Consider the following 26026-nt stretch of genomic DNA (forward strand, 5'->3'; position numbering starts at 1 on the left):
TTTGTTTCATATGCTGTATGTTTGTTTCGTTTTGTGTTCTTATTTGTGATTGATTGAATTAAAACAACTGTTATTTATTTTCTATCAAGAAAATATCACATTATTTTAAAATAGCTTTTCACTATGACTATATTACTAATGTACATACAGTATAGTGCAAGTAGTGTAGCTCAAAAAATAGAGCTAGTAAAAACATTCTGAAATCATTTTAGTTTTTCTTGACCTCAAATTAGTAATGTATGACTATTTTTAGAAAGGAAACAAAAGTATGAATTTGTTGTACAGTGTAATCAGTAGTTGCTAATACTGCTAGAAATAATAAAACAAAGAGTGCATGTAAAATATTTGTAAACAGGCATCCCAGTTTCTCTCTAGAGATGACGTTGCAGTAACAGAAATACAAGAAACACTGCAACCTATTCCGTCCCGGACATGTTATGTAATACACTGCAAGCCTTTCCTATGCTTGCCATTGTTACTCATTCAGCAGAGGTTACTGCATTTCTGCATAAAACAGCAATTAAGTATCAGTCTGTTCAGAGAAACGTAGGCGGAAAATTAGAGGTCAAGGGATAAAGTAGAGAGAGAGACATATCTGGATGTCAACCCAGGATTATCTCTGCACAGATCTCACCAGCGTTTTCATTCAATGGATTGAAAAACTGGTATTGTGCTCAGACTCAGTAATAGGCCTAGAACCTGAATGGGGTGGCACAACATTTGCACTTGCTGTTGTATCCTTCTTGTAAGGCAGAATTATATCTATAATGATAGTTTCTTCAGGAAAACTAATTTTACAACGGTAAAAGACATAGGAACAATCATTCTAACCATACAAAACATAAATTCAATGTGCTAATTTCAGTACCATTGCAGAACATTTTGCCAGTGTCCTTTCCTTGCCATATTCTATTGGACACGTCCTGAGAAGTGATGAGTTTTTATTTAATGAGTGTTCTGTGTATATAAAATTCAGCTCCGTTACCTATAGCGCAGAATAGGCTGAAATTCCACATGGAAATCTTGTAAGCTGAAGCTGGACAATAGGATACTGAAGGTCTAGAACTTGAGCAATCTATCTTACGCTCCTTTGGGAAGATGGTGTATAGTTCTTGGTGGAACTAAAGTTCACAGCTATTAATATCTTCAGCACATTGAAAGCATCAGGGATTAGAGAAACAGGGACATACATTATGTAATAGGCACCCCAGAGCTGCATGTTATTTTGCTTGATGTATTACTAAGTTTTATAATGCGTGAACAATCACTTTCCCAACCTGCATAAATAATATATGAAACCGATTTTGTAAGTTTAAGCAATATTATGCAATTGTTTTGACATTAGAACATTCTGTTTTCTTTTTCCAAGGATTATTCTTTTCCTTGTCAGTTTCTGCAAACAATGTTTCCTCTAGGGGAGTAAACATTTCACATGGACATAAAAAACAAGCCTTTTCCATGTGTAAAAGCATCATAACCTTTCCTTCATTCATTTCTTATCAGTTCTGCTAATTATGCTATTTACCCTGCAACCTTGTATCCCAGACGCCTTGCTGTTCCTGTGACCTGCCTGGGTCCTGGGCAGATTTGCAGTTTGAAGGTCTCCAGTGCAGGCCAGTGTAGTGTAGCATAGCAGGATTTGGATTATATAACTTTATTACTGCATTTGTTATAACTTGGTTGGCTTTTTTTACAATGAGGTCATCCTAATTTTGAGAACCACTGTTCTAAACCAATGCTTAGATTATACGTACACCACTGATTACAGGTTTGCATAAGAGGGATGTAAGCTTTTTCATTTTGTTAAAAGGATAAGTACACCCATAACTGTGTAGCACATATTAATCCATGTGCTAAGCATATTGGGTGTGCTTGCTTTTTTAGGACAAAACACATCAGAAACTCTTTCTCGCCGAGGGAATTGTACAAGCTATACATTACAGAATGTAGGGTAATCAATACATAATATACTCATTAGAATGTGCTACTTTTTTCGAGTCTTATGGTGCATACACACGGTACGATCAGTCAGCTATAACGATATTGCTTACTGATCTCCCTGCACCTTCCCGGTGTGCTGGATGATCGATATCAATCATCCAGCACACCACCAACCCTCCAACGACGGGCCCGTCCCTATGTAACCTGGTTGATATCGACCAGGTTGGCCTGCATGCATGGCCGATGGATGATATCGTTATCGTCCATACATGCCCGCGCATCGCTGGTCGTTTGAGGGTTGGAAGGCACCAAAAAATTAACGCTAATGATATGAACTATGGGCCTGATTCACACCCGCTCGCTAGATGCGGCCGCTCGCTCCCAGCGTATGGAAATTCATCTAAGTGACGTCAAGGCAGGCGGTCGCACAGCAAGGCATAAGCACGCCCACTATGTCTTGGCGAGCGATCACTTTGTGTATGCAGACGCCCACCAGCCTGTCTTTAGCTGCCCATTAGTGAAGTCATCTCCAGGAAGTATATACAACCATCGGTGCATCGGGTTCCATCAACTCTGACCGCAGCGCTTGCGGTTGACTGTACCTTACCGCAAGCACTGCGAGCACTTCAATGTAAAATTCAACCAGGTGACGTGTACTATGACGCTGCCTGTTAATTATCCACGCCTCTGAAACAGCGTTGAAACACTCAGGCACACCTGTGTCCGCAACTCCACACCCCCGTTACTACTGCCCTGCCTCTGTTACCACCCACAAACAGACTCTCCTGTCACTCCACTGGGCTGTCTTTGCAGGGCGAGCGAGCGAGCGCATCCCGGTCTCTCATACTAGTTTGCACACGCGCACTGCGAAGTATACGCATGCGCACATTCGCGAACATCGCCAGCAACAAGCGATCGCTTGCTAGCGAGCAGGTCTGAATCAGGTCCAATATCTTTATCATTCATATGGTGCATTTTTATCGTATCGTGTGTACGTACCATTACTTTCTCTTTTACATTGATGAATATACAGTCAGCCACACTACAGTTAAGGGCTGTATAGTCATCGTGCTTTTACAGCAGGTCACTGATTTTGACAACCAGCTGCCACCTACATCGCTATTTTAATAAGAGCCAGGCAAATGGGTGCGGCGCCAGTTTAAATTTGCCACTGTCCACGAGCTGTGATTGGCAGTTAATAGGCAGCAGAGGATATTTGAACTTGGCACCGGGTACGAGACAATCACAGCTCATAGACCGGCAGCCAATTAAAAGCAGCTGTCATAGCTCCGCCTGTTCACTGTGTCTGACATCAGACTGCCGAGCAGAGCCTTCAGTATAGCGGTGATCAATAGCAGAGGATTAAAGAGCTCTGGCAGCCGCGAAAGAGGCCAGAAAATGGCACCATTGGCCAGGACGGGCCAGTGACAGAAGAAAGAAGATGAAGAGCGGAGAGTGCTCCAGGTGGTGAGAACAAAGAGCTAAACAATGCTCCCCACTGCAGCTCTCTCAACTTACCGGTAGGTGGCCCTGGCTACCGGTAATTTACCACTCCCTCTCCCTAGACCATGAGGTGTCAGCATTAGGCCCATGTATGCAATAAGGCCACATGCCTGTGGGGCATGTTAGGTGGGCAAATTGCCCATGCCACATGTAAAAGTGACTCTGGGCATTAGGATCAGGTCACTTTATGCACCCTAAAGTAGGCAGGCAATAGCCTAAGCCCCTGGTGAGTGGCTGGGCATTAGGCCCAGTCCACTATTTAGTAACAGATAGATAAGGAGGGGCACCTCCTTTGTGGAATGTGTATAAGGGGTATTACTATGTGGCATAATGTGTATAAGGGGTATTACTATGTGGCATAATGTGAATAAAGGGCTCTATGTGCATAATATACATAATGTGTATAAGCGGTACTACTTTGTGGCATAAGGTGAATAAGGGACTCTACTGTGTGGCATAATGTGTATAAGGGGTATTACTATGTGGCATAATGTGAATAAGGGGCTCTATGTGCATAATATACGTAATGTGTATAAGCGGTACTGCTGTGTGGCATAATGTGTATAAGGGGTATTACTATGTGGCATAATGTGAATAAGGGGCTCTATGTGCATAATATATATAATGTGTATAAGCGGTACTACTGTGTGGCATATTGTGAATAAGGGGCTCTATGTGCGTAATGTACATAATGTGTATAATCGGTACTACTGTGTGGCATATTGTGAATAAGGGGCTCTATGTGCGTAATGTACATAATGTGTATAAGCGGTACTACTGTGTGGGATAATGTGTATAAGGGGCTCTATGTGCATAATATACATAATGTGTATAAGGGGTACTACTGTGTGGCATAATGTGTATAAGGGGCTCTATGTGCATAATGTATATAATGTGTATAAGCGGTACTACTGTGTGGCATAAGGTGAATAAGGGGCTCTACTGTTTTGGCATAATGTGTATAAGGGGTACCACTGTTTGGCATTATGTGTACTACTGTTTGACATAATGTGTATAAGGGGTACTACTGTTTGGCATAATGTGTATAAGGGGTACTACTGTTTGGCATTATGTGTACAACTGTTTGGCATAATGTGTATAAGGGGTACTACTGTTTGGCATAATGTGTATAAGGGGTACTACTGTTTGGCATTATCTGTATAAGGGGTACTACTGTTTGGCATAATGTGTATAAGGGGTACTACTGTTTGGCATTATCTGTATAAGGGGTACTACTGTTTGGCATTATGTGTATAAGGGGTACTACTGTTTGGCATTATCTGTATAAGGGGTACTACTGTGTGGCATTATGTGTATAAGGGGTACTACTGTTTGGCATTACCTGTATAAGGGGTACTACTGTGTGGCATTATGTGTATAAGGGGTACTACTGTTTGGCATTATGTGTATAAGGGGTACTACTGTGTGGCGTAACGTGAGTAAGGGGGGGGGTAAATATGAGACATATCAAGAGGACATATATGTAGGTGGGCTCAAATTTATAGTTTGCACCGGCCCAGCTCCTAGCCACTGTTGTAGGTTTATAACTAACCCTGATGGAGCATTGTGCTTGTGTTCAGATTTTTTTGGTACTGTGTCCGCACAAACATCCCTAAACACTAATACACTGCATGTGTCCTACGGTGTGTGCGCAGAGAAGCGAAGTTTCGATTGAGTCGCATGGTGACTGGGAGGTGGCTGTTTAGACGCATGAAGATGATTCATCCTATTGTCACTAAACTGTTAGTGATCTCAGATGGTTAATTGCACACATTGGAGGCCTTATTCCGGCAGGCACTCTGCACCTAGCATGGGGTTGGTGCAAGTTTTGATGGGGCGACTGATAGTTGCGTCTAAAGACTCACCAAGTGGTATTACAGCATGGAAAGATGCTCAAAGTGGGCGTCTCGGTGCTTGCACAGTCAGACACACATTTGTACACCAGAGGAAGGGCTGATAATAGCATTAGCATAAAGTCGCAGACGCAGCTACAGCAAAAGATGCTAATGTCCTCCCGGCAGTACCGGGCAGCTTGCTGGGAGTACTGAAACAAAGCTCCATAGTGGAGCTCAGTGAATTCTGTCTGCCAGGGATTCCAGGCAGAGCCCCTTCTGAAGCCATATTTGCTTTGGAGGTGGCATTAGACCTGGTAATAACGACCTCGTAGTTATGTATGGGTGGGAGATGTAGAGAAAATATCCCCTTGCCCAGACTTAGAGCCAAGAGTGCCTAAAGGGGACTGAGCCTCCCTGGCAGCTGTATGCACAAGAAGTGGGGTGAACCCTCCTCATACCTCTAAATTAAATGTGTATTTAAAATAACATTACTAGGCTGTCTCTCATGCAAAAATGAGAGCGTCAGCCAAAATTGGTTAAAGAGTGGGGGCTGGTTTAACCCCCCCTCTCCCTTCCCAGCACTGTATGCAAAAACTGCAGAACAGAAAGGCTAGTAACTTATGTAACCATCACTACATTCAATTGGTGTAGTACAGTGTTGGCTAACCTTGACACTCCAGCTGTTGTGGAACTATATATCCCAGCATGCCGTGCCACAGTTTTAGCATGCCCTAATAGCAAAACTGTAGCAGTGCATGCTGGGTTATGTAGTTCCATAACAGCTGGAGTGTCAAGGTTAGCCAACACTGGTGTAGTATGTACATACAGGAACATTTCCTATAAGAGCTGTATGAGTCAGCTAGTACCATTCCAAATAAGATCCACTTGTTCTTTTAATACGCCTCTCTCTGCTGTGTCACTGTAACCAAGATATTGAGGGGTCTATTTACTAAGCAGTGTTAGGAGAGAGTGAAAAGAGATAAGTAAGTGATAAGGTGCCAGCCAATCAACTCCCAACTGTCATCTCACAGGCTGTGTTTAAAAAATTACAGTTGGGAGCTGATTGGCTGGCACCTTATCACTTTCTTATCACTTTTCACTCTGTCTCCTAACACTTCTTAGTAAATAGGCCCCTAAGGGCGGTTTAATCCATCCCTGACTGTCCTGCTTTGAGCCCTGGACTCCTGAGCCAACACTCTGCCAGGTACTCAGCTGTCCTGATTCAAATGGTCAGGAAGAATATAGCCAAAGTGTGCAGCAAAAAGGTGCTGCAGCAGCTACATGTTACCCAAGAGACGGAAGTGATTCCTGGTACCAGTGAAGAAGCCCGGTAGTGACAGAATTGTATCTCCTACCATTGACACTACATTGGGGTGCAGTTGTTATTCACACTTAGTGCATGACTGAATGGGCCAATCAGCACTGGTAGATAAAGGTCAGTGACAGCTTGTTACTGACAACCAATGGGTCTATGTGGCAGAGAAGCAAATCACAGCATCAATTGGATTTTTCCCCAAGTGGCCCATACAATTCCTTTATGCCATGAGGGTGTTATTATGTGGGTTTGTGTAGTCTGGAATACTACTAACTGCATAAATTACAATAGCTGACAAGAGGGCAATTATGGAAGTGGTGTAATTTAATGTACTACTTCATCAATGCTTTCCAGCTCTCATCCTAACTTGCTGCTACATGCTCCCTCCTCCCTGTCTTCCCCATCGGTATCATGCCTGTCTGTCTGCCCCTCCCCTTGAGAATGTAAGCTCTTGCGAGCAGGGCCCTCTACCCTCTTGTGCTTCTCCTTACTTTATTTTCATCTACTTCTTACTCACCACTAGGACGGTATGCAGTCGGGAAGCTGGCGGACCTAATCCCGATAGCCGGTAACGACTGCTTAATCCAGGCAAATCTAGACGCCTGTCATTTTACCGGCGCCCGGCATCCCGATGAAAGTGATGTGTGATGCCAGGCGCCGAGGGCGGGCGGCTGTGCGGGGAGGGGGACAGGGTTAGACACCCCCCTGGGAGGTTAGCGTTATGCTAGGGGGAGGGAGGGTTAGGGTTAGGCACCCCCCGGGGGACTTAGGTTTAGGCACTTAGAGGGGGGGATTAGGGTTAGGCACTGGGGGGGAAAGGTTAGGGTTAGGCACCCCTAAGGGAGGGTTATGGGGTAGAATAGGTTAGTGAATACTTACCTGGGGGCGATCGGGATTTTCATCCTTTTCGGGCTGCCGCTGTCGGGATTTGAACCGCCGGCCAGGGGTCCAGCGGTAAATCATACCGATTCCACTGGGACACCTAACACTTGGTTGCTTATGCTCTGTTGCTTATTTGGGTGTTATGGCCACCAATGTATTAATGTATATTATCTATGTCCTTGTCCTGCATTGTACTGTAAGTCACTTTTTTGATTATGTACTTTTTAAGGCACTGCAGAACACTTGTGGCGCCATATAAATAAATAATAATAATAATAATAATAATAATGTAATCATTATAACAGAGCTGTAAGTAGACTTTTTGATGCCCTGGGCCAGAATGAGCATTGCGCCCTCCCCCCTGGTTTTTAAATAGGGACATAAGACGCATGCCTCAAAATGTGGCATGGCCTTATGGGGAAGGGGCATAACAATTATGATTTGCCACATACAATGCTGAAGGTGTATTGATCCCTCTGTACCACTGTTATCCAGGTGTCACTGCCAGATACAGTGTGAAGCCAATGGCTGCAGTAATGATACACAGTAATTATACAGTATAACTCACCAGCTCTAGATGTAGGAGAGCACTGGTGATGTTGCACCTGCAGCAGGATTGTTCATCAAAACAGCCGTGCACAGGCCTGAAGCCGACAGTGTAGATCACCGACTGAAGGTTTAGAAAGAGTGCTGCTTGTAGTGTATATGCAGCAAATATCAGCTGTGGGGAGGTACGTGTACTGTACGTACCCTGTGCCAGCAGCTGAACTCACCGGCAAGAGTACTCAAGGTGTGCTGGTAAAACCTGGGTCAAGAATCAGTGCCTGTGTTCAGGGCTGCCATTAGAAATTGTGGGGCCCAGTATACATTTAGCAGACAGGGACCCCCTTATCCTTCCCCACCCGGTCTGTTGGATGCAAAGTTCTAACAAGCCGTTCTAGCTTTCTATGCAGGAGGGGATAGCTCCATTTGTAAGGTGTCTGACTGCCATGTGAGAGGTGATGGGTTTGAGTCCCTGGTATGTCAGTTTTTTTAAACGTGTTTGTTAAAGAAAAGAGGATGTGTCTGAATGTGCTTGGGTAGGTGGCCAGATGGAGAGGGAGTTGGCCGAAATGAGGAAGCTACAAGTGAGAATGATTATAAACAGAAAATTGACAGGTGCCACCAAACAGTGCCCCCTGCCCTGCGGTGCCCTGTGTTGTGGTAAGTCGCACCACCCTAGTTACAGAATTATAATTCTACATTGTAAGCTAATTAATCATTTACAGACATATTGTATCGGCTGTGCAGCACAGTCAATGACCGATATATCTGCAGATATATTTGCTCATTGTGCTGTGTTTATGGGTCAGAAGCTGCGGGTTACTGACAGGTAAATGCCCGCCCAGTTGTGACATCAGGCATGGCTGTAGAGAGCTAGCCTGGGCCCTGTTACTAATGGTGGGGGCTTGGCCTAATCGCAGGAGGTGTGGTCACGCCCCCTTGGAAAGAAAAAAAAACCCTATTTGGGTAAGAGGAGGGGGGCGGCGTCGGACCCGGGCCTCTGCCGGACCCCTCCATCAAGGAGTACCTGCTTCCCCCTCTCTCGACATAGTCAGCCACAACACATCGAGCCGACAATTGGTAAGTGTGTATGCACACTAGCCGTCGTCCTAGTGTTTACCCACCTTAAGTTTGGCATGAGGAGAAATTGTAAAAAATTTTGAAAGTTCATAAACATTACTCCAGCTACTTAACTTCTTTGTTATAAATAACATACACCAATAAGTTCTACAGTATTTAAATGTTCATAGCTTTCAAGGGTAATTTAATCATCATCAAACTACTTAAGTTTGTAGTCAAGTAAAAGAGATTATACCTAAACTCCACATTTTCCACATTATCTTGGGACAAATAGATATCTACACAACTTTATAGCACAGACTGACATAACAGTATTTGAAATTATATCTATATGTTTAATGTTGTACCTAAATGCAGTGTATATTTATTGTACATGATATAAGCGTAAACAGTGATTTGTGGCTCTTTTTAGTATGCGAAGTGGCATCAATGGACATTAACCCTAGTAATTATTATTCTTGTCTTGTGTTGCGGATAAGCGGATGGAACACGCAGAAACAAAGCTTATTACATTCCACACTTCTGCCAGATTCTCAGTTACAGATTGAGAAGAATCAGTACTTTCTTTAAGGAAAAAAACTAATTAAAATGAATACTGCACTGACATACAATTGTAACATTCATGGTTTTGGATGCAACATATTATGACATACAGTCATATCATGACCTACAGTCATATCATGACCTACAGTCATATCATGACCGACAGTTATTTTTTCACGTTTCATTTTCTGACATCATGGAATTTTCTTGATTAATTACAAATAAAAACAATAATTAATGACATAAGTATTCACTGTCCTTGTTCTAATACTTGCTGGAAGCACGTTTATGCTTTGGCAATTGTTGTGAATCAGGCCCTTAAGCTGCATACATACGGTACGATCTGCACAACCAACGATATCGCTGAACAATTTCCCTTGAACTTTCTGTAGTGCAGGACAAACGATATTGGGTGTACACACTGATAGATATGATAGATATCTTTCAGTAAAGTCATCCTGCCACATCTCTGAACATGCAAATCTTGATGAAATCGTCCAAGTTGGCCTGCATGTACGGACAACCATAGATATCGTTATCGTCCATGCGGGAACGGGCATCGTTGGTCATTCGCTGCATAAAATTTAATGATATGAATGATTTATCGTTGAACAATATCGTTATCGTTCATTGATATTGTACCACGTGTACGCACCTTTAGTGAGATTCATGTCAGTTTTCTTATACCATTGTTTTATTTTTGCCACCCTGCAATAAGTGCAGATTTAATGTGCCCAGGCTGTTCATCCCATTGTAGATTGTAACTGGGGGTTGCTGATTTTCGTGCTCTCTCTCTATGAAGTGCCCTTCTTGCAGAGATGTTCTGGACAAATTCTCTGGTGTTCCATATATTCTCCATTCCTTTATAATTGTCTTTTACACTGATCTGGGGAGATTTTATAAGTCATAAGATTGTTCTTATAGTTATAGTCTGATTGTTGCATTTCGGAAATGCACTTACCAACAGCCATAGTACAGCCATCCATCGACGTTCCGGTCCCATGCTTGGACCTTTGTCAAGATGCCTCTTATGCATCTTGACAAAGGTCCAAGCATGGGACCGAACGTCGATGGATGGCTGTACTATGGCTGTATTTTTAAAATGATGTAAATAAAACAAATTTTTTTGATATCTATGAAGTCTGGTGAGTACACCCTCATTTTGTTTGGAGATTTTATATATATATATATATATATATATATATATATATACATACATATGTTTTTATGTTTTGTGAATAATACAATAATTTTGATTAAGATGTAATTATTTATAGAACAGCCTGATGGGAGGATTACACATAGGCAATAGTGAACTTTGGGTTTATAGTGAACTTAAGAGTTTATGGTAGTGAAAGGTGGTAAAATGACCCACATATTTACATATATATATATATACAGCTTGAATATTAATGGCTTACCTCATTTTATCTTGCAGTCCGTTCCAGAAATTGGGAATAAATATTATGTGGAATTTACAGCCAGAGTCTCCCAAACTATGGTAAGTCTGTAATGTATCATGATTGAACAGAAAGTGAATACATTCTACATGTCAGGCTAAGTCTGACAGCTGTGTCAGAGACGTTACAGTGCCCCATACACTACATGGTGTAACCACTGAGAACTCTTCTGTTCTGCAGGAAAATATTGGACTGTGCACAGCAACAGTTTTCTTCCAACAAGAGAAACCGCGACCTGCCATTAATGTCAACTGTTCTAGCAACAAAATCCAGAAGCAAGCCAGTGACGATGACTACAATTTCTACAAGCTGATGAAGGAACAGACTACACCTATTACTGCAGGACACATACCTGGTGAGACCTTTACTTTTACAGTGTCACGTCAGATTTAGGAGGTAGCATTAAACACCAAACAGAACCCTAGTATGTTAGGGACCTACCCTAAAGAGGTTACCTGGATATGGTGGGTAGGCCCATAACCTTGGCCATGATGATGCTAAAAACGTCTATTTATTGCAACATTTTATTGTATTTATATATTATCAGTAATTTGGAGTTGTGCACCTGAGATTTGTCTGTTTCTGTGCCTGCAATACGTCTCATCAGGTAGCACCTCCCATTATATACAGACAGGTGCATAAATATTGGGACATTGACAGAATTTTCATATTTTGGCCTCTATTCACACCCACACCTGTCTATGAAATAGCTTTTGAGGTGATAGTCCCATTACTTTTGGCCCCTTAAAAAGTGGGAGGCACATATAGAAACCGTTGTAATTCCTACACCGTTCACCTGATTTGGATGTAATTACCCTCAAATTAAATCTGAAAGTCTGCAGTTAAAGCACATCTTGTTTGTTTCATTTCAAAGCCATTGTGGTGGTGAATAGAGGCCAAAATATGAAAATTCTGTCAATGTCCCAATATTTATGCACCTGACTGTATATATTCAGGGTGTGCAGTCCGGGAATCTTTTGTTAAACACTAAACAGACAAGATAGAAATATATGATAACTTATACCACTATACTTTAACATTTGGCTATATCTCAGCACTCTGAGGTCATGGGTTACTTGGTCATTAACTATTAATTTATGCAGTTATGTTAATGAGTCAGTAATCTTATTACTTAATACATTTGTAGTTAGATGTATTGCAGATGAGATCATGTATTTGTATGTACCAATATTATCTACCAGCTATATGTATACTTGCTCTCAGTGACCTACAGTCAGGGCAGTGATAAGACAACACAGAGCCCAGAACATCTTTCCCTAATGCCATATGTAACCATACTGTAACTGAGCCTCTGCTGTAAGGCTGGGTATTAGGAAATTATGCTGTATGGAAAAAGTTAAATATGTATATCATATAGTACTGGATCAAAACACTGTAATGGATATATGGGTATTGCAATGTATTATATACAAAGCCACTTATATTACAGAATAAACATCCAAATCAATATAACATTTTGGGCATGTTTCTCTTCACTGTGTTATTATGTATATAAAGTACAGATAATCATGTCTTGCCCTGTCTGACATCATGGCATAGATGTCTGATCAGTCCCCATCTGCTTTCTCAGACAGCTTTGGGTACATTGACCCACAACTTGAACCTGTGTGGAACCTGGCTATTTTAGGAAGCAGCTACCTTATATGGGAAAAGACCACAGAGAACCGGGAATATAACATGGCACGAATCAGAAGTGTAAAGCAATTGGTAAGAATCAAATATACTTTTCTTATCATATTATGGTTTTATTTCAGCATTGTACACAATGCTAATGCAATTCTCCAAATAAAAATTAGACTTGATCCTTTTTCAGATCCCATTCTGCTTTTTTTAGTGGTTAGAGCCTGGGGTTAAGCATGAGAACCTCTACAGGTGCAAGCACTCAGCTCCTTTTCCTTTGGGGCAGTTACAAGGCAGCTATGCTCAATAGGGTCCTGGAGTGGGCAAGACAGGATAGCACAAAATAGTGGGTTTATACTGCAGTAGTGGATTCCGATCTCTTATCATGACTCCTCAATCATTTCACATTTTTATCAGTCGACCATTGGCCCTCCTCAGCAATGTTGCCGTTGACTGACGGAATCCAGGGGTATCAACCTTAACTCCCTTTACTTACAAGGAGACTTTTCACTGGTACTGCACCCAGCCTCTGCTGCAGGTTGGACTGAGTTGGGCATCATTATGTTGGGTGACTTAGTATGTTCCATTTGCTACTTTTCTTCATTGTGTGAAAATCTGCTTCTTCCCCTCACTGAACTCTGGAGATAGAGAAAACTGTGTTCTCCCCTTACAGCAGTAAGCAGACCGTTGTCCCATTTGAGAGTTTTGCACGTGGTACCTCCACAGCATTCAATCTCTACTACTTACAATCGTATTGGAACATACATTCTCTCATATGCAGAGTTTTATAGAAGACTGGGAGAGGGATCTTATTGGCATCCTCCACCATATAAGATGGGATAAGGTGTGCCACGTGACCCATGCCTCGTCTTATAGTGCTGCAGTAGTTGAAACTCAGTACAAAAATTCTAAACAGATGATAGAGATGGCATAAGGAGGTGCGATAGTGCTGTGGGATCTTCCCTACATATATGGTGGAGGTGCCCTAAGATCATACTTATTGGAATTAAATCATTGAAGTGTCCAGGGCGATACTGGGAGCGGAGATGCCAGCTGGCTGTGGGTTCTGGTTCCTGGCGTTACCTGAGACACTGCACTTGGGAAACGCATCTAATGGCTCCAGTGCCTTGATTTTTATATGTCCATGGATGATATTACTGTTTCAGCAGCTGACCTGGCTTAGCTGGCTTGAATGTGAAGAATCTCCACAGTATGCATCCCAAATACGCCATCTGTTTCAAGGTCTATTACTTGCCCCCACACTTTCTTTGTGACAATTACACAGCCTTGGCAACACCACAATCCTTATATAGGTTTTGTCCTTCTTTGCTGCCCTTTCCCATCTTGGCTTGTTGGCTATCTTCTCCCATGTTGATCTTGTAATCCTTTACTATTACTGCTGTGCCTATATTTATTCATTGGTTTTACAAAATGAATTAGAAAAATAAATCATGCTTCTTTCTTTTTTTTTTTTCCTTTAAGATCCGAAAGGATGATCTAATTGCTTTTGATTATGATATTGATCTTCATGAAAAACCATCACAGGTAAGTAACAATGTAGAGATTGAATGTATTTGAGAAAATAATGTTTAGTGGAAAGACTGTTATTTAACACTGGATAGGTTACATGCCATTGTTTCCGTGGTACTATCCTTGTCACCTGTCCTGCTCTGCTCTGCTGTCTCCCTCTCCGCTTCAGCAGAGCAGGATTAAGCTTTTGGGGGGCCCGGAGCACTTAAGACAGGGTGCCTGCCCCACTCCTCTGGACTTCCCCCTTGTCAGCACAACCCCCCACTCGTCAACCTGCCTGCCCTCACTTGTAAACTAATCAAATTAAAGAGTGGGGAAGGGGTAACAGCAATTAAAAAAAGTGAGCAGGAGGGTAATGCAAGGCAGTGAAGCAGTATTTTTACATATACAGATATACACACACACAATACTGTGCAAAAGTTTTAGGCAGGTGTGGAAAAAATGCTGCAAGGTATGAATGCTTTCAAAAATATGTGTTAATAGTTTATTTTATCAATTAATAAAATGCAAAGTGAATGAACAGAAGAGAAATCTAAATCAAATTAATATTTCGTGTGACCACCCTTTGCCTTCAAAACAGCATCAATTCTTCAAGGTACACTTGCACACCATTTTTGAAGGTACTCGGCAGGGAGGTTATTCCAAACATCTTGGAGAAGTAACCACAGATCTTCTGTGGATGTAGAAATCCTTCTGTCTCTTCCTGTAATCCCAGACAGACTCAATGATGTTGAGATCATGGCTCTGTGGGGGCCACATCATCACTTCCAGGACTCCTTGTTCTTCTTTACGCTGAAGATAATGACATTGGCTGTATGTTTGGGGTTGTTATCCTGATGCAGAATAAATTTGGAGCCAATCAGACACCTCCCTGATGGCATTGCATGATGGATAAGTACCTGTCTGTATTTCTCAGCACTGAGGACACCATTAATCCTGACCAAATCCCCAACTCCTTTTACTGAAATGCAGCTCCACATTTGCAAGTAACCTTAACTATGCTTCACTGTTTTCTGCAGACACTCATTATTGTACCACTCTCCAGCCCTTCGGCTCAGAACTGTCAGAAAACAGTGGGACCCAGGTACACCAATCTAATGTTCAGAAAAGTCTGGCCAGAAGTGGTCTTCATAGAAGAATTGTGGCCAAAAGCCATACCTTTGACGTGGAAACAAGGCCAAGTCACTGAACTATGCACATACATAGGAACTGGGGTACAGAAAAATGACAGCAGGTGCTCTGGACTGATGATTCAAAATGTGAAATATTTGGCTGTAACAGAAAGCAGTTTGTTCGCCGAGGGGCTGGAGAGCGGTACAATAATGAGTGTCTGTAGGCAACAGTGAAGCATGGTGGAGGTTCCTTGCAAGTTTGGGGCTGCAATTCAGCAAAGAGAGTTGGGGATTTGGTCAGGATTAATGGTGTCCTCAAAGCTGAGAAATATAAGCAGGTACTTATCCATCATGCAATACCATCAGGAAGGCATTTGCTTGGCTCCAAATTTATTCTGCAGCAGGACAACAACCCCAAACATACAGCCAATGTCATTAAGAACTATCTTCAGCGTGAAGAAGAACAAGGAGTCCTGGAAGTGATGATATGGCCCCCACAGAGTCCTGTTCTCAACATCATCAAGTCTGTCTGAGATTACATGAAGACTCAGAAGGATTTGAGCAAGCCTACAACCACAGTAGATCTGTGGTTAGTTCTCCAAGATGGTTGGAACAACCTCCCTGCCAAGTTCCTTCATAAACTGAGTGCAAGTGTACCTAGAAGAATTGATGCTGTTTTGAAGGCAAAGAGTGGTCACACCAAATATTACTTTGATTCAGATTTATCTTCTGTTCATTCACTTCGCATTCTGTTAATTGATTAAAATAAACTATTAACACTTCTATTTTTTAATGCATTCATACTTTGCAGCATTTTTTCCACACCTGCCTAAAGCTTTTCCACAGTACTGTGTGTGTGTGTGTATATATATATATATATATAATATAATATAAAGAGGTTTATCAGCCAGACAGCAGAGCTTAGGTGCCCGGCAGGGATCTGTGCAGTTGGTGCTAATATGTCCCTCCACACACAGGTACACATCGGCTCCTCGTTCCTCACTTGACCCTCACTCACGGCACATGTACAGCTATAGGGCGCAGGGTGAGAAGATAGTACCGCTTTCCTGTGGAGCCCGCACCAAGCCCAGCTGCACCATCACACTTTAGCCCAGGGAACCCCCTGGTCTCCTCTTGTCCTCACAAGGATGATAGGAGCGGGGGGAGGGGGGGGGATCTTTGGGCCAACACAGATGCAACCCATGTGGTGGCAGCTGCATGAACCAATCTGAGGGAGGTCATCGCACCCCCTTGACCCCCCCCACTTAATCTGGCTCTCTCCTTCAGTGGCTCAACACTGTTTGCTCACCCATACATTACAGGATCATTGTATACAGAATTTACTCTTCTTCTCCAGCTACTTACTACTAGATGCTCCTTCAAGCTAGAGAGAAAGTTGCTTTACCCTTGTCCCTGCTATTTGTTCTACCCAGCCTGCAGGGGTATAGTAATAATATGGTTTGTGGTCATGTATTATACTTATGCTTTTTAGCTCTGTTATTTTTAAATGTTTTATGTTATGGACACTTTGTGGGGCCTTATAAGTAAAAGATAATAATAATAATGCTTTATTTCAGGAAATGGTGCCCTGTAGTCTTCATGTTGTCTGGATGTCCGGAAAGTCTCCCAAAGTGGACTATAGCTGTACAGAGGATCCGGAGAATGGATCTGGAAACAAACCAGAGGAAGGATCAGCTTTCCTGGGGAACTTTAAATAATATAGAATACCCTACAATATGAACCAAAACGTTAGGAGTCATTTATGAATATTCATAGTGTCTAAAGTAAAGTTGCAATTTTTATTATTTGACAGCCCAGTATTAGGTTTAGATTTCAATATGCTTTGTAACTTCTACATTGTTCTCATTGTACATCTTTCAAATGTTACCATCGCCATAGTACTATCTCCTTGTGTCTCTGTTCTGGAAACAAAGCACAAGATCAGATGACAAAAACACACACGTTTACCTGGGTTCTATTTTCACATTACTTAAATCCCTACTCTACTCTATTCTGTGGGATATTTACTCTAGCTGCTGCTTGTGCTCAGCATAGTGTATGCCTCTGCCAGGACTCACTTATAAACTGTGGTCATAGTACATGGCCTATCATATCTTTTCATAGTTAAAGTGTTTCCTACATTTTGAAAACCAAGGGCTAAATTTACTACTCGTCACGTTTCAGAATCGCCACGCCTTCTTCAGTTTTGCCTATTGAATTTAAAGGAGCAATTATATTTGATATGAAGCAAACCTTAAATGTAGCGGCTGAAGGCATGGTGGCTGTGAAGCGCTGCTTAGTAAATGTAGCCACAAGCACCTATACACATGGACGGTATACACATACAAGATGCCTTCTTAAAGCCTGGTAAGCGTCTTGTAGATCTGATAGCTAAAAAAAACCGTAATGTAAGTGCACAAGCCCGTACACAGAATTTCTTTTAGATCGGTTCAGCATTGCCAGCAGCGAACAGAAGTGCCAACGCCCGGTAACATATAATTGTGTTGTATGAGAGCGCTCATTACGTACGTGTTACACTAAGATTTTGAGAACACTCTTAAGCAAAAAGTACAAGGTTTGGTCAACATTTTTTAAATCCCCATGTGTACGAGCCCTAGACATCATATCGGTTTTAGTCCCATAGCATTGAAGATGCAGTTACTCATGTAGGTTTTGCTGTACTACTGACCCCTTGCACATGATGACTGACAGGTTATAGGTACCACTGACTCTAGCTATAGGCAGATGTAAGCAATATAAAAAATAAAGCAACAATTAATTATGAAAATGATGCCTATTCATAGTTAGAATTGCAGAAGACTAATTTACTAGTGTACGATGTATATGTAATTCAACCGCACATAGTAAAATGAGTAACAAGAAATTCAAGTCAGGATAAAAATCAGTCAAACAATCTGAAATGAATGTTTAGAAAAATATATAGAATTTCTGCTGACCATACAGACACTAATGCAGTTAGTGCAGTTCTAGTGCTGGTAATACTTCAGTCACTTACATACAGTGCAGATAGTCATATATTGAGACACACAATTATACATGGAATTCAGGAGCTCGTGCCACCAGTGAGACAGGAGGACACATCATGGCTGCATGCACTGTGCACGTGTAAGTGACAGCTTCACTCTACAGCATTCCTGTCTATCTGCTTCTGGGTGTAGATTTTCTATTTGTTCCTTTTGGTACTAGAATGTGCAGATAATAGCACTGTATGGCAAACGTCAGGTACAGTACATCTGTATTAACAAGCTTAGGAAAATCATTGCACAATAACAGTTTGCACTCACGTGTGCACAATATAAGACTTATATTGTGCATGTTTCTGTGACTTTTGTCGCTAATCACATAAAAGTGAAAAGTCCAAAATTGTGCCCATTCTTAATGCACACAAGCACAAATGTACATGTAAATATACTTGCACAAAAAAGCTCTTTAAATGAATGCCAACTGCAACGTAGTGTAATCAGCAACCATGTCACTAACAAAACCAGCTTCTCTGAGACTACAGCGTTGTCTTGTTATAAATCACTGGCAACTGCCAGAGAGTAATTTTATTAAGAAGCTTTAATGATTTAGCAACTTATTTAGACTTAAGCTGTTTATACAGAGTTATACACAGTTCAGCTTTGGCTGCTAAAAGTAACTGAGCAATGTAAGTTGTGTGGTCTCCAAAACACACAAAAGTCTGTCCAATCTGATTTGATCAGGTATAAACTCCTATTGCTGCATGAAGAAATAGTTTAACTTGGATATGCATAAGGCATTCATTAGTACTGTAATCCAGTTGTTTAACCAAGCAGCTAAATCACTGGATCAGTACAGTCTGGCATTCTCCGGATATGGCAAACATGCGCACACACAGTATATTGGCGTTCAACACTGGGCCAAAAAATTGCGTACTCACCAATTGTTTGCCATGCCTGTTGTTGATTGTTGAACATGACAAGATTATTTTTTCACACTGCTCTCTATTGAATAAACCTCTACTTAAATTAAGTTATGACGCTGTAGATTCGCAAATGAAATTTGAAGCACTAAAAGAGGCACACACACATGCATGCATGGGCTGAATGTAGCACATTCTCAGCATTTATAATGGGCTAGTCTATATTGAGCACATAAAAATGGTTAATTATAAAGAATATAAGCAGGTTTTAAGAGGAGATCAATACCTGTGGTTAGACAGCCAGCTGTAGTTTGCACTTTATATAACCATTTATCACTTGTTTATTGAAATGTTCCATTAATCTTTGTCCAGAAACCACACTTCATGTAAACCGCCAAATAGAAATATACGAAATAAAAGGTCTATTATTTTAATTAAAAAGTATGGTTGTACTTTTAAGACTTGTGTGTGAAGTTTTAGCAAACATACACTATATATTTTGTACTTGCTTAAGCTGGCCATACACGCTACAATCGGCGTGTATAACAATTACGATATAACACAATGATTACTTACCTGAAACCCCGTTCCTGTGCCCGCCATGTCCGCTCCTCTGTCTGTCTGTCCGCCCGCCCGCTCGGCCCTATAGGAGAAACATCATGACGTCTCTCCCATCACCACTGCAGGAGCCGGAAGGCGGAGCCCATGAGTGAGCTCCGCCGGCTCCCTCCTTGGATAAAGCAGCTAATGAGAGTCTGACTCTCATTGGCTGCTAAAACAAACACATCGCTGGCGGCTATGTGTTAATGATCGGCGGACAGGGGTGGGTTTCTGTTTACTCAGAAACCCCCCCTGCGCTCACGTCGGGTGCTCAGGCGGGTCATGGCGGTCACATGCTATGTGACGTCCGCGACCATAGAGCATTCCGGCAGCAGCAGGTCATGGAGGTGGCGTACCGATCAGCGGCGCTCCTCCTCCATGCAGCTCCTCCTCAGCAGTGCGTGGAACGGCCGGGTGACAATGGAGCCAGGTGCCCCCTTCAGGGCTGGTGCCCGGCGGCAAAAGACTCCATTGTCTCCAGGAGTTCCGCCACTGGTTATCATATTGTCAAGAAAATTTAAAGGGGAAGACAAAGAAAACATTGTACACAAAGAAGAAGAATAAAATCAGCACATATAGGGAATCAAGTGAGTGCCTTTGAAGAGGTTCTCTACTGTAGTATGTACAAACAAATTTAAATTTCATAGCGTTAGACATGCCCTCAGCGATGACCCTGTATTTGGGATTTAAAGTAAATCTAAATATATTTTTTTTTCAAAACCGGCACTGCGCAGTCACCCTGAAAAAGAATAAAGAATTTGGTACAGTGCTATCACAGAGGGCTGCCCAATCTATAATTAGCAATAACACATTTAGAGGAGGATTACACACAAGGACAAACTTTTTTTTTTTTTTAAAGTTGCTGTCCTTTAAAGCCATTACAATTATCTTTCAGCGTTCGTAGTGCTATACATGACAAATTGAAATGGTATAATCAGATAATACGATATAAAAAGGTTCAGACAGTACATAGGGAAAAATCAGTGAGAAAATTATACAACTGAGTGACGGTTGTAAACTGTAGCACTCAATGACCCAGTACACTCAATTATCCCATCTTTCAGATGCATTATGTCACAATTCTTTCTATTTCACATTTTACAGTCTTTTTCTCAGCAGTAGTAAAACTTCACTGTCAATAAGAACTCACTATTTTATTAAAAGGGTAGTTACTAGTCAAAGATATGTCCTTTCTATCCTTGATAGTGATGAATCAGTGGCGGATTTTACCTAGGGGCTGCGAGGCTGCAGCCCCCGCAGTAAAATCCTCCACTTCAGTGAGCCAGTGCAGCCCGGTACTGCACTGGCTACACTGTGACTGGAGGTGGCTTTCCACTGGAAGCGCCACCTGCCAGTCATGCACAGGACTGCCAGTCCGCTAGAATTAGCAGAGAGCGGACTCCATTGGAAGCCGCTGCTCTGCCTTTCGGGCAGGGAAGTGAATAGATCCCCTTAATTTTTTGTACCCAGACGCCATCAGCTACTGTCCAACGTCATTCCCTACCATCCACGTGGGCATAGAGGGGGAATATAATCTTGTGGCGAGCCCAGCGAGACACCGAGCCCGAAAGGTGGAGAGCAAACAACTTTCTTTTTTTTGGTGGACTGGGAACCGCACAAATACTTATAAAAGTCAGGTACACCAACTTCATTGAATTTGAATCGCATTGAATTGCTTCCATTTGCATCCATAGCCTCACACACACGCTGCCCCCAATTCTATAACTGTGAAAGGTAGGCAGCAGCTGTGTGACTGCACAGACAGTGGCACTAATCAGAGCATGGCAGCACTTACAGGTGTGATATCATGAGCGACTTCAGTCATCACGTGACACTGTCGGCCACATAAAATGTGCATTTCGGGCCTCATGTTTGACATGTCTGGTGTAGAGGATATGTCACTTTAAAAAGAGGAAAACTAGGGAAAAAGGACAAACAAACATGTTCGGAGTAACACCCCTCTTATGACATTATTGGCAGTCCTTGTGCTTGTTAAACAGAAAAACACTTTGCGGAGAAATTTTCTTGGGTTATGTCACAGGCAAACAATCTGTATTCCAAACCTCGCACCAGAGGCTCACCCCTGTGATCTAAACACAATGATATAGCCTTTAAAAGTTTGTAAGACACAACTACCCTCTCTGCTTATTGCCCACCCCTGCTCTAGAGAATGCTAAACATACTACTATATTGCTAAATAAAAGAGCTATTTGTTAACTTAGTGCAGACTTGATTATACAATTGTATAATCCAGAGGTTCCCAATCACGGTCCTCAAGTCTCCACAACAGTTCAGGTTTTAGAGATATCCATGGTTGAGCACAGGTGACTTAATTAGTACTTCAGTCAATTTGATTTAACCACCTGTGCTCAACCATGGATATCACTAAAACCTGAACTGTTGGGGAGCCTTGAGGACCGCATTTGGGAACCTCTGGTATAATCAGTTGTACTCTATGATAAGCAGTTGGAGACCAAATCTAATAGTTCGGACTTCAGGAGACAGTGGATATACAGCACATTTAGTGGTCATATCAATTACAGGTGATGTGATGCCAGGTTTCACCGCAATGCTCACCTGTGCACATATTTGTCATATACTTTAACTGCAACATCGCGAGTTTTCCTGCACAACCTTATGGAGTGTGAAGAAAAACTTGCAATATTTCTGGATATGAGATTCTGTTCTGTGACATAGTATTGCATGTAACTGTATCCCCACTTGTGAGATTACATCTTCTTTAGGTGTAGAAAATGGACTTCCTAAGACTGGTCCCTTTAAACAAGAATAAGCTGCTGTTGTGCACTGTGTGTGTTTCGAATATATTTTAGGTAACGCTGTGATAGAACAATGCTGAATGGGTTGGCCAGTGGGTGGATAGTGGTCCAACTGAGGTGATTATTAATTTTGGCCCTCATTGAGAATAAAGGTGCATACACACGTAACAATTTTGTAACCAACGATTTTCTGTCAGATTTTCCCTTGAAAAGTGAACAATTTTTTGAAGTGTAATGAATGATTTTTACATAAAAATTAACCAAAAAGGTTCCTTCCCTTAATGAAAATCGTTATGTTGGACAGTCTGAAATGGACGATGAACTACAAACTACAAACGGGAGCGCGCTTGAACGATTTTTGATCATCGTTATAACTCAGAAACTGAACGATTTTTTGAACAATAACGATGTAGTTAACGACAAATCGTTAAAAAAATTGTTACATGTGTATGCACCTTCAGGAGTAAATCCAACTAGAAGGTACAATTTTGTACCATGGCGAAACTTTGTTGCAATGTACAGTGATCACATTGACCTAAAAAAATTGGGGATACCAAGGATTTCTCACTTTAAAAAAATTGGGGCCTTTCTTCCCTGTTTCTGGGTCCCATCACAATTTTTTTTTTAGCTCCCCACATAGCATCAGACCATCCCACATGCTCTAAAATGCCTATCTGATGCCCTACATAGCATCAGACTACACCACATGCCCCTATAATGCCCAACAGACTACTCAACATGCCCCTTAAATACATGTTTAACATAATCGTGTATGTGTGTGTGTGTACAGACAAGCAATGCGCACACTCCTCTGCCACAGTCACAGAGCACACTCCTCTGCCACAGTCACAGAGCACACTCATCTGCCACAGAACAGTCACAGCGCACACTCCTCTGCCACAGAACAGTCACAGCGCACACTCCTCTGCCACAGTCACAGAGCACACTCCTCTCCCACAGAGCAGACTCCTCTGCCACAGAACAGTCACAGCGCACACTCCTCTGCCACAGAACAGTCACAGCGCACACTCCTCTGCCACAGAACAGTCACAGCGCACACTCCTCTGCCACAGTCACAGAGCACACTCCTCTCCCACAGAGCACACTCCGCTGCCACAGAACAATCTCAGCGCACACTCCTCTGCCATAGTCACAGCGCACACTCCTCTGCCACAGAGCAGTCACAGCGCACACTCCTCTGCCACAGAGCACACTCCTCTGTCACAGAACAGGAACTGCGCACACTCCTCGGCAACAGAACAGGTACAGCACACACTCCTCTACCACAGTCACAGAGCACACTCCCCTGCCATAGTCACAGAGTACACACTCCTCTACCACAGTCACAAGAGCACACTCCTCTGCCACAGTCACAGAGCACACTCCTCTGCCATAGTCACAGAGCACACATTACTCTACCACAGTTACAGAGCACACTCCTCTGCCATAGTCACAGAGCACACACTCCTCTAGCAAAGTCACAGAACACACTCCTCTGCCACAGTCACAGAGCACACTCCTCTGCCACAGTCACAGAACACACTCCTCTGCCACAGTCACAGAGCCTACTCCTCTGCCACAGTCACAGAGCACACTCCTCTGCCATAGTCACAGAGCACACACTCATCTGCCACAGTCACAGAGCACACTCCTCTGCCACAGTCACAAAGCACACTCCTCTGCCACAGAGCACACTCGTCGGCAACAGAACAGGTACAGCACACACTCCTCTACCACAGTCACAGAGCACACTTCTCTGCCACAGTCACAGAGCACACTCCTCTGCCACAGTCACAGAGCACACACCTCTGCCACAGTCACAGAGCACACTCCTCTGCCACAGTCACAGAACACACTCCTCTGCCACAGTCACAGAGCATACTCCTCTGCCACAGTCACAGAGCACACACTCCTCTGCCATAGTCACAGAGCACACACTCCTCTGCCACAGTCACAGAGCACACTCCTCTGCCACAGTCACAAAGCACACTCCTCTGCCACAGAGCACACTCGTCGGCAACAGAACAGGTACAGCACACACTCCTCTGCCACAGTCACAGAGCACACACCTCTGCCACAGTCACAGAGCACACTCCTCTGCCACAGTCACAAAGCACACTCCTCTGCCACAGAGCACACTCGTCGGCAACAGAACAGGTACAGCACACACTCCTCTACCACAGTCACAAGAGCACACTCCTCTGCCACAGTCACAGAGCACACTCCTCTGCCATAGTCACAGAGCACACATTACTCTACCACAGTTACAGAGCACACTCCTCTGCCACAGTCACAGAGCACACACCTCTGCCATAGTCACAGAGCACACACTCCTCTAGCACAGTCACAGAGCACACTCCTCTGCCACAGTCACAGAGCACACTCCTCTGCCACAGTCACAGAACACACTCCTCTGCCACAGTCACAGAACACACTCCTCTGCCACAGTCACAGAGCATACTCCTCTGCCACAGTCACAGAGCACACTCCTCTGCCATAGTCACAGAGCACACACTCCTCTGCCACAGTCACAAAGCACACTCCTCTACCACAGTCACAAAGCACACTCCTCTGCCACAGAGCACACTCGTCGGCAACAGAACAGGTACAGCACACACTCCTCTACCACAGTCACAGAGCACACTTCTCTGCCACAGTCACAGAGCACACTCCTCTGCCACAGTCACAGAGCACACTCCTCTGCCACAGAACAGTCACAGCGCACACCCCTCTGCCAGTCACAGCGCACACTCCTCTGCCACAGAGCAGTCACAGTGCACACTCCTCTGCCACAGAGCACACTCCTCTGCCACAGAACAGTCACAGCGCACACTCCTCTGCCACAGTCACAGCGCACACTCCTCTGCCACAGTCACAGCGCACACTCCTCTGCCACAGTCACAGCGCACACTCCTCTGCCACAGTCACAGAGCACACTCCTCTGCCACAGTCACAGAGCACACACCTCTGCCACAGTCACAGAGCACACTCCTCTGCCACAGTCACAAGAGCACACTCCTCTGCCACAGTCACAGAGCACACTCCTCTGCCATAGTCACAGAGCACACATTACTCTACCACAGTTACAGAGCACACTCCTCTGCCACAGTCACAGAGCACACTCGTCTGCCATAGTCAAAGAGCACACACTCCTCTAGCACAGTCACAGAGCACACTCCTCTGCCACAGAACAGTCACAGCGCACACTCCTCTGCCACAGTCACAGCGCACACTCCTCTGCCATAGTCACAGAGTACACACTCCTCTGCCATAGTCACAGAGTACACACTCCTCTGCCACAGTCACAGAGCACACTCCTCTGCCACAGAACAGGTACAGCACACACTCTGCCATAGTCAC

General features: G+C 43.2%; 1 protein-coding gene across 1 annotated transcript in view; it reads left to right on the forward strand.

Annotated features, from left to right (window-relative positions):
- The window catches only part of LOC148505800 (retinoic acid receptor responder protein 1-like), a 32089-nt gene extending 12365 nt beyond the window's left edge, over window positions 1–19724 (forward strand). The window contains exons 2-6 of the mRNA XM_088447672.1: window positions 11081–11143; window positions 11283–11457; window positions 12694–12830; window positions 14226–14288; window positions 16963–19724. Coding sequence (XP_088303798.1) covers window positions 11081–11143; window positions 11283–11457; window positions 12694–12830; window positions 14226–14288; window positions 16963–17103 — 579 coding nt within the window. The 3' untranslated portion in view covers window positions 17104–19724. The remainder of the gene's footprint in view (window positions 1–11080; window positions 11144–11282; window positions 11458–12693; window positions 12831–14225; window positions 14289–16962) is intronic.
- The last annotated feature ends 6302 nt before the right edge of the window (window positions 19725–26026 follow it).

Source organism: Taudactylus pleione, unplaced genomic scaffold (genome assembly GCF_031769625.1).
Source record: "Taudactylus pleione unplaced genomic scaffold, aTauple2 ptg000436l, whole genome shotgun sequence".
NCBI lineage: Eukaryota > Metazoa > Chordata > Amphibia > Anura > Myobatrachidae > Taudactylus > Taudactylus pleione.